This window comes from Melanerpes formicivorus, unplaced genomic scaffold (genome assembly GCF_026170545.1).
Source record: "Melanerpes formicivorus ecotype bairdi unplaced genomic scaffold, bMelFor1.0.p_v2 SCAF_16, whole genome shotgun sequence".
NCBI classification, from domain to species: domain Eukaryota; kingdom Metazoa; phylum Chordata; class Aves; order Piciformes; family Picidae; genus Melanerpes; species Melanerpes formicivorus.
Genome location: NW_027142368.1, coordinates 9,601,403 through 9,616,199, shown reverse-complemented (window position 1 = coordinate 9,616,199; position 14,797 = coordinate 9,601,403). Strand labels below are relative to the sequence as shown.

Genomic DNA, 14,797 nt, shown 5'->3' with positions numbered 1-14,797 from the left:
GCTTCTCATCCACTAGCAGCCATGCATAAAATGGTAGCCAGGATTTGAGGTGCTTACTCCTTGTATTAGTGTGTCTCTTTAAATTGGACATTTTGGGGAAGAATTACTCCTGAAGACTTAGTGCCTATGAAGCTAGGAGATTTTTATATAACTCCTGACAGTTACCTAGGTGACATGGTGGAATGAAAAACACATGGCTTGGCTGTTGTGTACTGCCTCTCCCATGTGCAATATAAATGCTTTGCTTTAAAAGTTTCAGTTCTCCCTTGTCAGTGGTTTTTTGAAGGACAAACCAGCAACCCTCCCATCCCCAGGCTTCTCAAGTGTTTTCCAGCTGTTTCAGCTGGTTGTGAATTAACAGAAGTTTGGTAGGTCTTGTTCAGTCAGTTCAAGAACTTGTTGGGAATCTTAGCAAAAATCCAGTGGTATCTCCTAGCGTTGATTTCTGCTTAATTACGATCTATAGTAGAAGCCCTCACAATATCCTGTTACAAAGGGTTTTCTTTCTCAGACTACAAGAACATAAACTGTACTAATCAATGTTTTGCTTGTGTTCAGTTCTGGATACAGCAGGACAAGAAGAATTTGGAGCCATGCGTGAGCAGTACATGAGGACAGGGGAGGGTTTTCTGCTTGTTTTCTCAGTGACTGATAGAGGAAGGTAAGCCTGATGTCAAGTGATTAAAACAAGTAAGTTGTAATTAATCTTAAATTGCTGCTTATCCTTTATTGAAATGACCTTAAACTCTCCATTGAGCTTGTCTGATCTTCTATTACTAAAGAGGAGCGCTCAGGGATCTGTCCTTCCATTTGTTTCAGGTTTCAGCAGAAGAGCAATAAAAAGATCCCCCCCAAAATGAATAAATTATTTAACTCCTGCCCCCCTTTATAAATTCAGTCTGTCCTCTAATAAGTCACATTTGATCTCACAGCTCTTTTCATAATGAGAATTGGTAATAACTCTTGCTCCATGAAATATTTAAGTTTCCATTGGATGTGTATCTTACACTTAAGCTCTTCCATGTATTAGTCTATCTTGGTGTACTGTCCAGAAGAGACTCTTACACTCCTGTAAGAGATCAGGGTCTGTGGATTTGAGATTTTGCTTGTGTTTTGACATAAATATTTTTGCTAGAGAACTGCAGATTTTCTTATTACTACTTTTTGTCTTCAGTTCATCATGTGAACTCCCTGTTTTGTTTAAAAAACTAAAAGGGAAATTTTTGTTTGCCCTTCTGGTTAAGGGACTGCCTTGACTTTAAGCAGGCTTTGACACGTTTAAAGTGCATATCATTTTCATATTTCTTCTGATATCCATTTGATGCAAGACTTACCCTGCCTGTCAATGAATTACCTGCTAAAGGTGTCTGTCCCACTTGTGTATTTGCAAGTAACTCTGGAGCAGGAAGAAATCTAGGTGACTTGGTAACTTCCAGCTCTCTTCCTTCAGCTGCTACAGGCTTCTGAGGACAGTATTAAAACAACATACCTAAATGGAGGTGCAGCTATGCTTAATGGCATACCTTCCTTCAGATTCATAGAACCATGGAATGGTCTGGTTTGGAAGGGACCTCAAGATCATTTAGTTCCAACCCTCCTGCCATGGGCAGGGATACCTTTCACCTTTCTTCTTACGATTGCTGTGGATGGATGAGGTGGATTGGCATTGTTATGTCTGACCATGGCATTTATTTTTTAAGGCAACTTTCTCACTGATTTTAGGTTGCAAATTTAAGTGTGGATGGCTTCAGACTATATGTCTGGAATTAAATATAGTGCTTGGGAAGTTTGTGCTCCAAAGGATGTGTGGTTTATCTGCAAGCATCTGTGCTGAAACTCCTTTTGTAGTGAAGCAGCTTAAACAGTGTTTATTTGAGAGCAGTTATTCATTTTGTCCAAAACTCCTTTAGGGCAGAATTAACTTTGTTCAATATATTGTCCTTGGAGAACTTTCTGCTTTGCTCACCTTCCCTTAAGCTCTGCTGGAATATTCCTTACTGCTTGAAGAGCATCAGGAGCTGGTGTAACTTAGCTGGTAACTGGAAAGCTTCCTGATCGTGCAGAACTGCCTTGTTTGTGTTCTTCAAGGAGTAAAATATTCCAGCATTGATAGCTTCCCCCCAAATTCCTAGAAGTAGCTGAGAAGATTGCCAGATGAAATTCTGAACACAAGAGTCTCTAGACTGTAGTTTGAATATTCTAGTCAGAGTTGTCAGTACTTACAGAATGGACTGTGGTTGCTTGATTCTCTGCAGCACATTGACATCCAGGTCCCCCGAGGTCGAGGCACAGTGTTTTCCTTACCCTGCATGCCATCTAAGTCCAGGGTGTAGTGCACTGCTAACTTGAGAATTATTTTAGTTTGAGTGTTGAATGGTTCTCTGACTGGTCATGCAGTGACAGTGGGCTCTGGTGGAGTGCTGGCAGCTGTCTGTGTGTTTGTGGCATGGCCAGGCAAGTTCAAATAGGTGACTCACCCTTTCTGAGCTTCTGCAGAACCCAAGAATCTGTGACTTAACACACTGATGCTCTCCTTTTATTCTGTTACAGTTTTGAAGAGATCTATAAGTTTCAGCGACAAATTCTTAGAGTGAAAGATCGTGATGAGTTTCCTATGATTCTAGTTGGTAATAAAGCAGATCTGGACCACCAAAGACAGGTAATGAATTTGCTATTAGCTACTGCTCCCTTTCTTCTGGAAATTGGAGTTTTCCCCCCCGCAAAATAGTGGGAACAAGTGAGGAAAAAAATCCTATGGTACTAATTCCAGTGCAAGAAACACAACTGCACTCAGTTTTGTACATGATCAATCTTAGAAGCATGATGGTATTCCACATAGAGCACATCTTCTGCCTGACTCAGTGGGATTATGTTGAGACCAAATCTATTCACGTACAGAGTTGAGAGCTTTCTGTCATGACTTGATTACTCAGGCATGAACGTGTCTAATTCCTCCGTTCTGTTACTCACCATAGTGCGCTGTGCCAAGCAGAGTGCATTCCAGCACGAGCTCTAATGGTCCTGAGGCTTCAGTGCTGTTGCTTTTACCCTTCACTGCAGTTATGTATAAATGAGTAGCCAGGCACTGTTATCTGTTTGGCCACTCATCTTCTGCATAACTGACTTAGAGATTTAAAAGTTGGGAGTGCAGCAACACAATTAGTGTTGCATTCGTGTACCGTAAGTGTTGAAACTGGATTTCAGCCTCACTTCTAGTTGTAAAAGAACTTCACCACTTTGGTTTGGAATGATTTAAAGAAGCAGCTTTCAGTTTGTTTTCCTCTTTTACTCTTGATATTTAATGAAGCAGTCTGATTTGTGCTGAAATGAAAATAATACAACAGCAGAAAAGAAACAGGCATCGAAGTTGTATTCTTCAGAAACTTACTTCAGAAGTTTAGTATTTTCTCTGGAGGCAGCAAGATGTTTCTTAGAGCTTGCTAGCAAACATGTAATTGATTTTCTTTTACTTCTGCTGTAAATATTTGTAAGTTTGACATGGAAAACACAGATGTAAACAGTAAGAGGTTCTCTGATTTGTGTCTGAGGACATGATTTAGTTTCTGTCCACAAGTGCTTACGTGGGCTTTGTTCTTCGCTTAATAAAGTCTTTGTCAAAAAAAAAGTGGCTTAAACAATGACAAATTAAAATGACATAGGCTTAAAATGACATTAAAGATTTTAGCAGGTTGGTATGTTGTTGTTCAGTGAGTTTTGTGATTATTACATACAATCTTGAGTGCAGTAAAGTTCCTGCTGAGTCTACTGCCTTGATTGTCAGAGCCTCTTAACCCTAGAACCTGTGTAGAAAGACTATGACAAAATTAAAACCTGTGCTGAAGCATACTGTGTTGAAAAGTTTTCACAGAAGTAGCTTATCAGCTCATCAGAAGTAGCTTCACTGTGCTCACACATGACCAGAACCATCAGCATGGCCAGGAGACAATGAAGCTCTTTGCCTCCTCAGTCACCATCGTGCCCCCATCAAAATTCCCAAACCTTGCAGATCTTGGAACACAGCATACTTTGTCTTATGCACAAATGCTGGTGTGTAAACCATGTAGGTGAAACTAAGCCATTCTGCAAACTAATTGCTCAAGGACAAAGATTCGGCTGCTCTGGGAGGGAAATAACATCATCAGCATTAGCCTCAGTTCTCAGAGAATCTGTGCCAATGTAATTGATAATCCTGTAGATCCTTTTCTAGAAACAGGAACTTTCTCTCTCCTCCACCCTCCTAATGTTATTACACTGCAGCTGTTTCTCTTTTAAAGGAAGCAAGAGGTGCTGTCACCTGTTCTTCTGCTAGTGCCTTTGTACTGATGATTGCTGGCTGCTTTTTCAGCTGGTGATGGGCTGATACAGGCTCAAGGCAGCTGTTTGCATGTCGCTTAACTTTGCAGTTTTGCTGCTTACATCTGAGCACAAATAAAAGTATATCTCCCCCAAAGCTCCTTTTGCTTTTTATGACTATTTAAATTGCCTTAATTGCTTGGATGAGCATAACTCTAGGTGCTATCACTTGATAAATTTGCATGCAAACTGGTGGATTATTGACTTCCTTCCTAAGATGGGATTTAGGCAGCTGTAGTTGGAAAAAGCATTTGTAGGTTTGCTGAAACAGTTAATTTGTGTTCTTAACTCTTGCCTACTCTTTCCCCTGCACATGGTGTGTTTCAGTTAGCCTTAAGTCAGTCTGAAGGAATGGTTTGGGGATGCTGAGCTGACATATTTGATCCCCAGAAGGGAGAGGCTCCCCTCCCTCTTGTCTTCACCTTCCTGCTCTTTCCTTTGCTGGCCCTAGCTCTCATTTGAAGCACTTGGTGAGTTGAATCATCTCTCTAAACAGGGAAAAAAACCAGATGAGCTAGAATGGCTTTTTGGGACCTCTGTGAGTTAAATCAGCTTGCAGAAAGATTTGAGTGCCAGCACTGAAAGCATGGGAAGGGGTGGGACTGTGGCTTGAAGCAGAGCAGGGAGGAGTTGGGGTGGGGGGCAGAAAGTGAGACCTCGCCTTTTGGCAGCAGCAAGCAGTCAGATGTTATCAGATGGATGTTAAACTGCAGAGTCTTTGCTCCATTGGTGGGTTTGTTTCTGCTCCATCATGGGAACTGTCAATGCAGATACCCAGTCAGGGAGCTGGGTCAGCTTGCCAGTCTGGCTGAAAACTAGTCCTGCCACCCTGTATCTCAAGTATGGAAAAACTTCAGCCTGACAAGCAAGGTTATGCTGCTCTGGCTACAGGTTTGTTGCATAGGCAGCTGCAGTGGGAGGTCTGGGGGCAAGGTGAGAGAACTCCCTCATCTTGGTTAGAAGTGGTGGGGTGAGTGGAAAGTGTGAGGTGGCCTAAGGCTATGAAAAAGCTGGTGTGTCAGGCCTCACTTTGGTTATACCAAGAATGTGGTCACCCAAGGCTAGAGAGTCACACTGCAGTCCTTTTACTCTCTAGCAGATCCACAAGAAGTTGTCTTACTCTCTAACTGATTCAATCACACATTCAGCTTCAAAATTTAAGTAGCATTTTTAGGCATTCACAAAGCTGGGTGTGAGTCTGCCATGCCCTTCTGAAAGACAGAAGGTAAAGCACTGCCTTAATGGAGAATGCCTTTGTTACTTCTGAGAGTGTAAAACTAAAAGAAAGTAATTTACTCTGTTTTGATCAGCAAGTGGTACTTTTAGAGTTAGCACAGCAATCTTCCTGGAGCACAAAAGAGCTAAACATGCAGAAACATTTTGGGTATCTCAAGAGTCTGACCACAGCTTTATGCAAGTAACTGTGGTCTAGTTGAGCACACTACAGAGCACTCTTACTGTGGTACCATAAATTTGGCAGTAGATGATGCACAGCTGATAGTCTTGGTGTGGTGGTAGGTTGTTCCTGGTGATGTACACAAACTGTTACACAGAGCAGAAGGGCACAGCATGATCTTGGTGAAACATTGGGGCATACCAGTGGTGTAGTCTAAAACAGTGGTGTCTATTATAGACTGTATCTGGACTCACAGGTGTCTTTGGAAGAAGAGAGGCAAAAGAGGAAGTTTGAAAGGGTGATTTGCTGTGGTAATAGCTGTAAAGATAAATGGAGTTGAGCAGACTTGTAGTTTTGTCTCCTTTTTGGTATGAGAGGCAAAGTCCTCAGTATCCACAGGATAGGTTGACAAAGGAAAATGAGTTACTAGAGGACAGTCTTTAATCATTACAATATTCTTGGATGGTATTAAATGAAGTTACCAGCATTTCTGGGTTCCTCAGTCAGTCACAGATTGTGAAGCACCACTTCTCATTGTTCTTTCCCTCAGACAGATGTTCTGTAACATTCTTTCTCTTAACTGGGTTAATTCCCTACACCACCACAGGGTGTTTCTATGGTAAGACAGTTCAGTAGAGCACCAGATGTTTTAGTAATAGCCACTACTGATGGAGGAGCAGACTTACCAAAGCAGGCTGTGTCAGACTTTGTGTAGATAACTGCTAGCTTAAACTGGGTCAAGTCTGATCATTCCCCTCATGGCAGGGTTTCAAGGAAAATCCAAGTTGCAACAGGAAAGTGCTTGGGTTTCATGAAGTTCTAGTTTTTGCTTTTGCATCATGACTGAAGTAATACAATGACCTAGTGCTAAGATCATCTGTGCTGCTAGATACCTTGAAGGCAAGGTTTTAAAGAGAGGCCCATGTGGCTTCAGGTTATGTATAGACAGTTGATGAGCAAAGCTGATGATCCTAGGCATGCAGCCTCGTGCTTTGCCCTTGATCAGCTACCAAAGGAGCAGTTACACTTGCAGACTCACTGCTTCACTAATAGCTTGGCCTGAGGTGGCTCATTCCAGGCTGTGGATGGGTACAGGGACCCTGGGGGGTGGCCTACCCAAATTCATTAACATTTTATTTTGCCCTTTCTCTTAGCTGTTGTAACCCTGTTTGAAAGTGTGACATTAACTTCTTGAGGTGGTAGAATTAATGGGCATGTACAGTGATGCCTCTGCTCTGGCAGATGGGCTTTTCCTTCAGGTCTTTTTCTAATGGCTTGCCTGCTTCCAAGCTCTAGAAGTGGCTAGCAATCAGGCATCTGGTGCAACTTTTGAACATAGTGAGTCAGGCTGTTTGACTGTGTGTCAGTGCTTCAGAACCACAGTTTGTGTGTGCTGCAGTGATGTTATGTGAGAAGCAGACAAAATCGAGTTAGTGGATAGTGAAGTAGCCCTGCAGGAAAGCACTGTGGTAGCCCACTGTAAGCATGAACAGGCAGCACCTTGTGAGGCAGAAAATCAGGCTGAGAGATGCACTCTTTGGAAGTGATGGAGATTTCAGCAGTAAGGGGTAGTGCTTCTGTGCAGAGTGCTCTGTGGGGTAACCACAAGCAGGTAGAATTTCTCTCAAACTTGAGGAAACACTTCACTGTTAAACTGCTGACAGGACTACGACATGACCCTTAGTCTGGTCTAAGTGTCCAGGCAAAAATACCAATGCAGTTCTGGCTTAGGCAGCCTTGTAGAGTTGCTTCAGGTAGAGGAAAGAATAGAAACTTGAGAAAGTAATCAATTTCTGATAGTTCTGAGATACAACAGTGTAGAGGGAGGGCTGTGTGAGAGATGTTCACAGAATTCTCGTGCTGATACTCCAACGGAAACTTTCACTATAAGACCATTAGCTTGGGGAGTTGGGGAATAAGCTTTTCCATGTTTGACTTGATCACTTCTTCTACAGTGCTGTTGAATTTGAGAAACTTCTACCAAATGTCTAAACAGTGTGAATGAATGATAGACAAAACAAACAGTAAGAAACCCTCTAACAAAGGACAAGCATCCTAAGCAGTTCCCATTTGTATTCAGGCTTAAGCTTACCAAACCCAAGAGCAGAACCAACACACTCCTGTGTACACACACAGTTACTACCAGAAAAATCTGTGCTTCTCTTTATTTCTGTCAAAATGCAGTGGTCTTGGAAGGGAAAGGACTTAGTTTTGATTTTGCTGGTAATTTTTAATGAGCTGTCTCATGACACTTAACTGAAAAGCCTGTCATAACACAGGCTTGTAGTACTCAAGAAGGAAGAATAAGATACAAATTCATATTTTTGTTTTGAAGTACTTCTGTGTTCATATTCACCACATTTCCTTCACCTTTAAAAATTAAACTGATATATGCTGGGCTCTAGTTTACAGTTTGGGCACTGCAGATGCTTCTAACTGATTTTGTTCTCTGAGGTCACTAAAATTGACTGCTAAACTAGCTACTTGACAAAATGCTTGTAAGATTGACAGATTATTTAGTAATTAAGCAATTAAAGTTACTGTAATGAATATAATAAGGACTTCAGTGTTGCATCTGATATTTTAAATGCAGAATATTATGGGAGTGTTGCATGACTTTATGATGGTATTGTTTTGACTTGTACTTCTAAGGTGCTCTAGATGCAACAAGGAAGACTGTACTAATCACGTAGGTGAACCCACTGACTGGGTTCAGTTTCTCCTCAGGGCTGTACCTTCCTTCCCAATCAGTTATTTTTCTTAGACTTCCTGGGCCTACAGTAGACTGTGGAAGGTGGATATAAAGTAAAGGGGGTGAGTGTTACAACAACAGCCCTGTTTGTACCTTAGCTCACTTTTGTCTGGTGAGTGAGGTGGAGACACGGAAGAGATTTTGGAAGCTCTTGATACAAACTAAGGGTATTCTGCAATGTCATCTATGTGCCAGAGAACAACCACAAGTGTTTCTCAAAGTGCAGCCTTCACAACCATTGGAATAAGGATGTTTCAACATCTGGGGCTAGAGAGGATTTGTTCTACCCAGGGGAGAAAAATCTTGAGTATCCCTCAGTTTTCAGACATGTGGAGGACTGAAGGCTCCCAGTCATTCTTCTTGGTGTCCTGCAGTTAAAAATGCAGCTCCAGTAGTTGATTTAGGGTTGAGTTGGGTTTGAGGGTATATTTTGGCTTCAGCTGAGAGTAGTAGCACTGAAATTGATTCTGTGAGTTTGAGATCAGTCAATAGATCCTGAGTTACTCCTGTAAATGGTACAAGGTGCTAGGTGCAACTTGTAGAGCTCAGTGAGAGTTTAGTGCGAGCAGGCCTCAATTCAGCAGTAAATGTATGAATGTAGTAGCAGTGGGTGTGCAAAGGATAGAGGAGTCATTGAGATGCTGGAAGGCTCTCAAACCATGCATGTAGCTGTTAGGAAAGTGTTCTGCAAACTAAAAGGTACTTCTGTATCCTGCACTGTGGTGAGTGCTGCCAGTAGTGCTGTTCTGTTCCCACCTATTTCTATTTCTGTGTAGCTTCTTCATCCAAGTGAATACCTGAGTGCCTTTTCAAAAGTAAATTAAAAAGAAACCCTTGTTTTTTTGTTGCCCTCATATCACTCCTGTACATTCTGGTTTAACATTTTTCTGTGCAAGCAGTGTAATCTTTGACGCTTCTTCCACTAGCCATTGTCTTGGCAAGATCTGTTGTACTTCCTTTTATCTCTGAAACCTGCCCTTTCCTCCTTGGCCCTGTGGCTGACCTCATTGAAGCATTGCATGCCTGGCACTGCTCAGGGTGGCCTTCTGTTGTCTGACCTTGCTACTTTCTACTTTATCCAAAAACATGCAGTGATCTCCTTTGCTTTGTCCTGTGACCGACTTACTCCTCCTTCCTATAACGTTCCACTAGCTTCCTGCCTTCTATATCATCACTTGAATTTTACACCATCTCTTTCTGGTGCTCATTAATTCCTCTTCATCTCCCTTTCCTCTCATGTCCCAAGGAGTCAAGAGTTACTATCTCTGGATAGCCTGAAGGCCTCATGGGATTCTAGATCTCTTGTAGTTTAAGGTGCTTTGAAAACTGGCTGTATAAATATCCTGCTATGTCATAGATTATTCTTTTTCTCCGTGACTTTTATAAAGGTTCAGAAGCTGAGCCTCTAAATTTAGCTGAAACAGAGAGGTGAGTTTAGCAATAGTAGTCACAGTTCTGGTAATAAACCAGCAAATGTTGACTGAAGCACTTGCTTTGAGGAGGAAGGATTCTTGTCTGCCTGTGAAGGAAAACTTGGTCTTGTTATTCAGAACTGAAGAGGGAGGCAGCTGCAGTGAGGGCAGGAGGGGCAGTCTTTGTTACAGAAACTTTTGGGGACAGTATGGAGACTACTCTGTGGCCAAATGATCATTATTGTTTGAGGGATAAAGATCCCTAACATGCATGTGAATCTACTGCTGGGGGCATGCCTGCACTTGGAACTGACTGAGTGATGTCTGTTGCAGGTGACGCAAGAGGAAGGTCAGCAGCTAGCACGGCAACTTAAAGTCACATACATGGAAGCCTCAGCAAAAATCAGATTGAATGTAGACCAAGCTTTTCATGAACTTGTCAGAGTTATAAGGTATGATTACTTGAGACCTGATCATTAACATCCCTGCCTTAAAGGGCAGCTGCAGCAAATGCATTGAAACATAGTGGGAAGTCCTGAGAGAATCCTGCCTGCTCTTACCTGTAAGCTTTGACCAGTGCTCTCCTTTATGAAATATTCTTGTCTATTAGGAGAGAGGTTTACATGAATGTAATAAGTATTTGAGGAAGAATTTCTTTGCCTTAATCTCTCAGAATAGGATAGAATTAACCAGGTTGGAAAAGACCTTTGAGATCAAGTCCAACCTATCATCCAACACTACCTAATCAACTAAACCATGGCACCAAGTGCCCCATCCAGTGTTTTCCTAAACACCTCCAGTGATGGTGACTCCACCACCTCCCTGGGCAGCCCATTTCAATGGCCAGTCACTCTTTCTATGAAGAAGTTCTTCCTAACATCCAGCCTAAACCTCCCCTGGTGCAGCCTGAGACTGTGTCCTCTTGTTCTGCTGCTGGCCACCTGGGAGAAGAGGCCAACCCCCACCTGGCTACAACCTCCCTTCAGGTAGTTGTAGAGAGCAATAAGGTCTTCTCTGAGCCTCCTCTTCTCCAGGCTAAGCAACCCCAGCTCCCTCAGCCTCTTCTCATAGGTCTTGTGCTTCAAACCCCTCACCAGCTTTGTTGCCCTTCTCTGGACACCTTCCAGCAAGTCAACATCCTTCCTAAACTGCAAGGCCCAGAACTGGACACAGGACTCAAGGTGTGGCCTAACAACTGCAGTGTACAGGGTCAGAATGACCTCCCTGCTCTTGCTGGTCACACTGTTCCTGATAGAGGCCAGGATGCCATTTGTCTTCTTGGCCACCTGGGCTCACTGCTGTCTCATGTTCAGCCTGCTATCAACCAGTAGCCCCAGGTCCCTTTCTGCCTGGCCACTCTGCAGCCACTGTGATGCCAGCCAGATTTAATAATAGCCCAGTAAAACAACCTGATAAACTAAATCTGAGACTGGCCTTTGGTTAAAAAATGGTATTCCTTTAATTTAAGGAAAAGAAAAAAAAAAAAGAAAAAAGGCAACTGCCTCCCAATTACCTCTCATTTAGTCAGTAGTTAGCCATTGGAATGGGCTGCCCAGGGAGGTGGTGGAGTCACTGTCCCTGGAGGTGTTCAAGAGGGGATTGCATGTGGCACTTGGTGCCATGGTTTAGTAGTCATGAGGTCTTGGGTGACAGGTTGGTCTTGATGATCTTTAAGGTCTTTCCCAACCTTGTTGATTCTGTGATACTTTGAATGTCAAGAGTGTGAAAAATGGTGACTGTGCCATAGTTATTTTTGTTTGGCTGAAAATGATGCTGTGAATCTAACTTGAATTATCTGTTTCCAGGAAATTTCAAGAACAAGAGTGCCCTCCTTCGCCAGAACCAACACGGAAAGAGAAAGACAAGAAAGGCTGCCATTGTGTTATTTTCTGAGGATCCCAAGAACCAAGCTATCAACTGCCAGATTTTTACTTTTTTTTTTTTTGGTTTTGTTTTCTTTCCATCATTTTACATCACTTCCGGTATTGGTCTAGCCTTATATGTGCATGTCCTAAAAGTGGTCACCAGAATAGCCTTAGTCCAAGAAGCTGGCAGAATAGTCCTTGAAGAAGACTCAGTCATCCTGGGGCAGACTTCAAAACAAAACACTAAGGCTGCTTCTTTAATAACCACAGTTCCTTCCTTCTCTCCCTTCAGAGCTTGCACCTTGTGGAGTTTTATTCGCAACGGAGATGAAACAAACCCGTGTAGGACAAGGTGTTGAAATCATGCATAAGTTGTATCTCATGAATTAATTTATTGTTACTTCTGACATTTCATTAGCTATCACAAAGACCTATATTGAAGTACAGAGAATACTTTTTAAGAAAGGGGTGGATTGGCTTTGTTCTTTTTGTTTTGGGTTGGGTTTTTTTTTCCCCTCAAATTAGACTTGAGTATTCAGCTAGCCTTAAACCTACACTGAATTTCATTGTCAGCAAAAGTTTTCATCTCTCATTTATGCTGCAGTTTTGTTTTCAGTGGCCAAAACAGTCTACTGTATTTATTTGTATGAATCCAGAACAGCTACAGGATGATTACTACTACTATTAGGATATGGCCAAATACCTGAGCTCATTCTGGATTGAGGCATTTCAGCTTAGTAAGAAATTTCACATCATTTGTTTGGAAACAAATTGTGTCTTCCTTTGTATTTCTGGGTAAGGGATTAAGGAAAACTAAAATTGTAGCTGGTTTTGTTTCATGTGATATAAAAATGAATTTGATCTTTCCATTGTCAGAGATGATTAAATGTTTTTGCTATATACTTTTATACATTATTTTCTTATCAAACTAGTTAACAAGTATTTTTATATGTTTGTAAGCAAATATGCTTTCACAGCATAACTTGTGTATATGTAAAGATGAGTATTTAATTCTCACAGTTCACTTTTAACTGACAAAAAATGTGGGATTTGCCAAACTGTGGTAAACTTCTCCTTACTCTTCTGGTGATACCCAAGAATGGCAAATGATGTGCCTGCCCAACACACCCATAGAGTAAAATCTAGTGTTGTGTTTAATGGATTTCAGTATCCCATACTAAAGACTGACCATTATGTGAATTATTAAACTGTAAGACTTTTAACTGATTGTTTAGTTAAACTGTGGATGGTTGTTTGAGTTCTGTGGATTGTGTTTAAACAATTCAAGAGTATGGTCCCTGATATTGAAATACTGAGTGGTATTGCACAGTTGTCACCTTACTGAATGTGTCCAACAGTTCTTTGAAACTTGATTATTAAGCAAACCCTTGTATAACTTCAGGTGCTAGAATTAAAGATGATCTAACCATTATCAGGGGGAAAGCACATTGCCTCTTTCTGACTCTCTTCCAAAACCAGAGTTTTTTGGAGGGTGGGGTGCAAAAGAGGGTGATATGACCTGGTTAGGAGATAGGTATGCATGTCTGCATGACCTTTTTTCAAGCTTGGAAGTAAAGAAGAGCTTTCAGTTGAAATAATAACTGATACTTGTTTTGATGAGGTATGTAGGCAGTGGTCCAGTCAGCAATTCTTGTGCTTTTGGGCTGTGCTCACTCTCAGGTGCTCTGCCACAATGTAGGCATCTGCTGGAGGAAGCAGTGCTTCAAATTCCACTTACCTTTATAGCAGCAAAACATTAAACCTCCAAGTGACACTGGTGCCATGCATGGCAGTGGGATTTAAGGGGTTTCTGTGTAATTTAGGTTAGGTTGTGTAACACTGTTTTGAGAGAGTGTAGCTTCTCCTCCCTTAAAGTTAGTGGTTGATGAAAGGCTACTTATGAATAATGTGTAGAAGATTCAAACAAGAAGTTAGAATGGAAGTACATTTGGGAGGGGGAATTACATTTTTCAAGTCAAATGTAAGGAATTACAGTCTGTAGCAAACACCACATGTTTTCTGAAATATGTAAAGCTCCCTGGAGTTAAGTCCCTGAGTGTGTGGCATTGGAATGAGCTAAGACAACAGTTACAGCATATGTGTTGAGACTGAATTTGTGACGTGCAAATACCTTTAAGTTTCATCAGTATTCTCCCTTTTTTAAAACCTTTCACTTCATGGTAGGTTGGTTTAAAAATAGCAGGCTGCTGGATAGGGCTTTTTTAATACCTAACTCTGTAAGCCACCAAGAAGGTAGAGAGCACCACACCCTTGCTTTTCCTCATCTGAAAAGCAGAATAGCTTTGAGGTGGTTGATGCTAAGCAACCCACCCTGTCTGCTAACCCCACATCGTAAACATGGTGAATTTATAAACAAGCTGAAGAGAAGTGGGACCACCAGCTGCTGCTAGGGATGCCTGCCCTAAGTTTATTAAACAAGACCATGCCCATGTTTTTAGGGCTTCTGCTGGAGAGGTGGTGCAGGGAAGTCTTCATGTAGCATTATGGTCTCGTTCTGAGGCTGGTTCCTACATGGTACTTCAAGGAGCTGTTAAAATGGAGACATTTTGATCCTGCTTTATTGACTTGAAGCAAGTAATTAAAAAAAACACCACAGTTTTTTGTCCAGTACTTGTGTCCAATGTTTTTTGTCCAGTGTTGGTCATGAGTTTAAAACAGCTTAAGGTATTTCTGTAATTTGCTTTTCTAATTGTTGTACCTGAAGGTGACGGTAAAAAGTGGCACTTCTGACTAGTGTGAAGCTTGCAAAGCACAAGAGGGACCTTGGCAGTCTTCTCAGAAGTAGAAGCCCTGATCTACAGGCCTTAGAGCAGTGAGATGGCCAGAGAGAAAGTTTATTATGACTTTAAGCATTTTTTTTCCCTACCAGATAAAAATTTGTGGCTTATGTCATATTTACTTTAGTTCAAGGGCACATTCTTTCTTTGAATTACCTTGGTTTTGGTTGGGGTTTTTTTGCAGTTGGTGAAGCTTTTTTGCTGGTTCAGAATTGAGGAAG

General features: G+C 41.7%; 1 protein-coding gene across 1 annotated transcript in view; it reads left to right on the top strand.

The window, feature by feature from the left end:
* Positions 1–13,210, top strand: part of RRAS2 (RAS related 2) — a 48,083-nt gene extending 34,873 nt beyond the window's left edge. Inside the window, exons 3-6 of the mRNA XM_068148057.1 lie at positions 559–661; positions 2,551–2,659; positions 10,247–10,365; positions 11,719–13,210. Coding sequence (XP_068004158.1) covers positions 559–661; positions 2,551–2,659; positions 10,247–10,365; positions 11,719–11,806 — 419 coding nt within the window. The 3' untranslated portion in view covers positions 11,807–13,210. The remainder of the gene's footprint in view (positions 1–558; positions 662–2,550; positions 2,660–10,246; positions 10,366–11,718) is intronic.
* Positions 13,211–14,797: the final 1,587 nt, after the last annotated feature.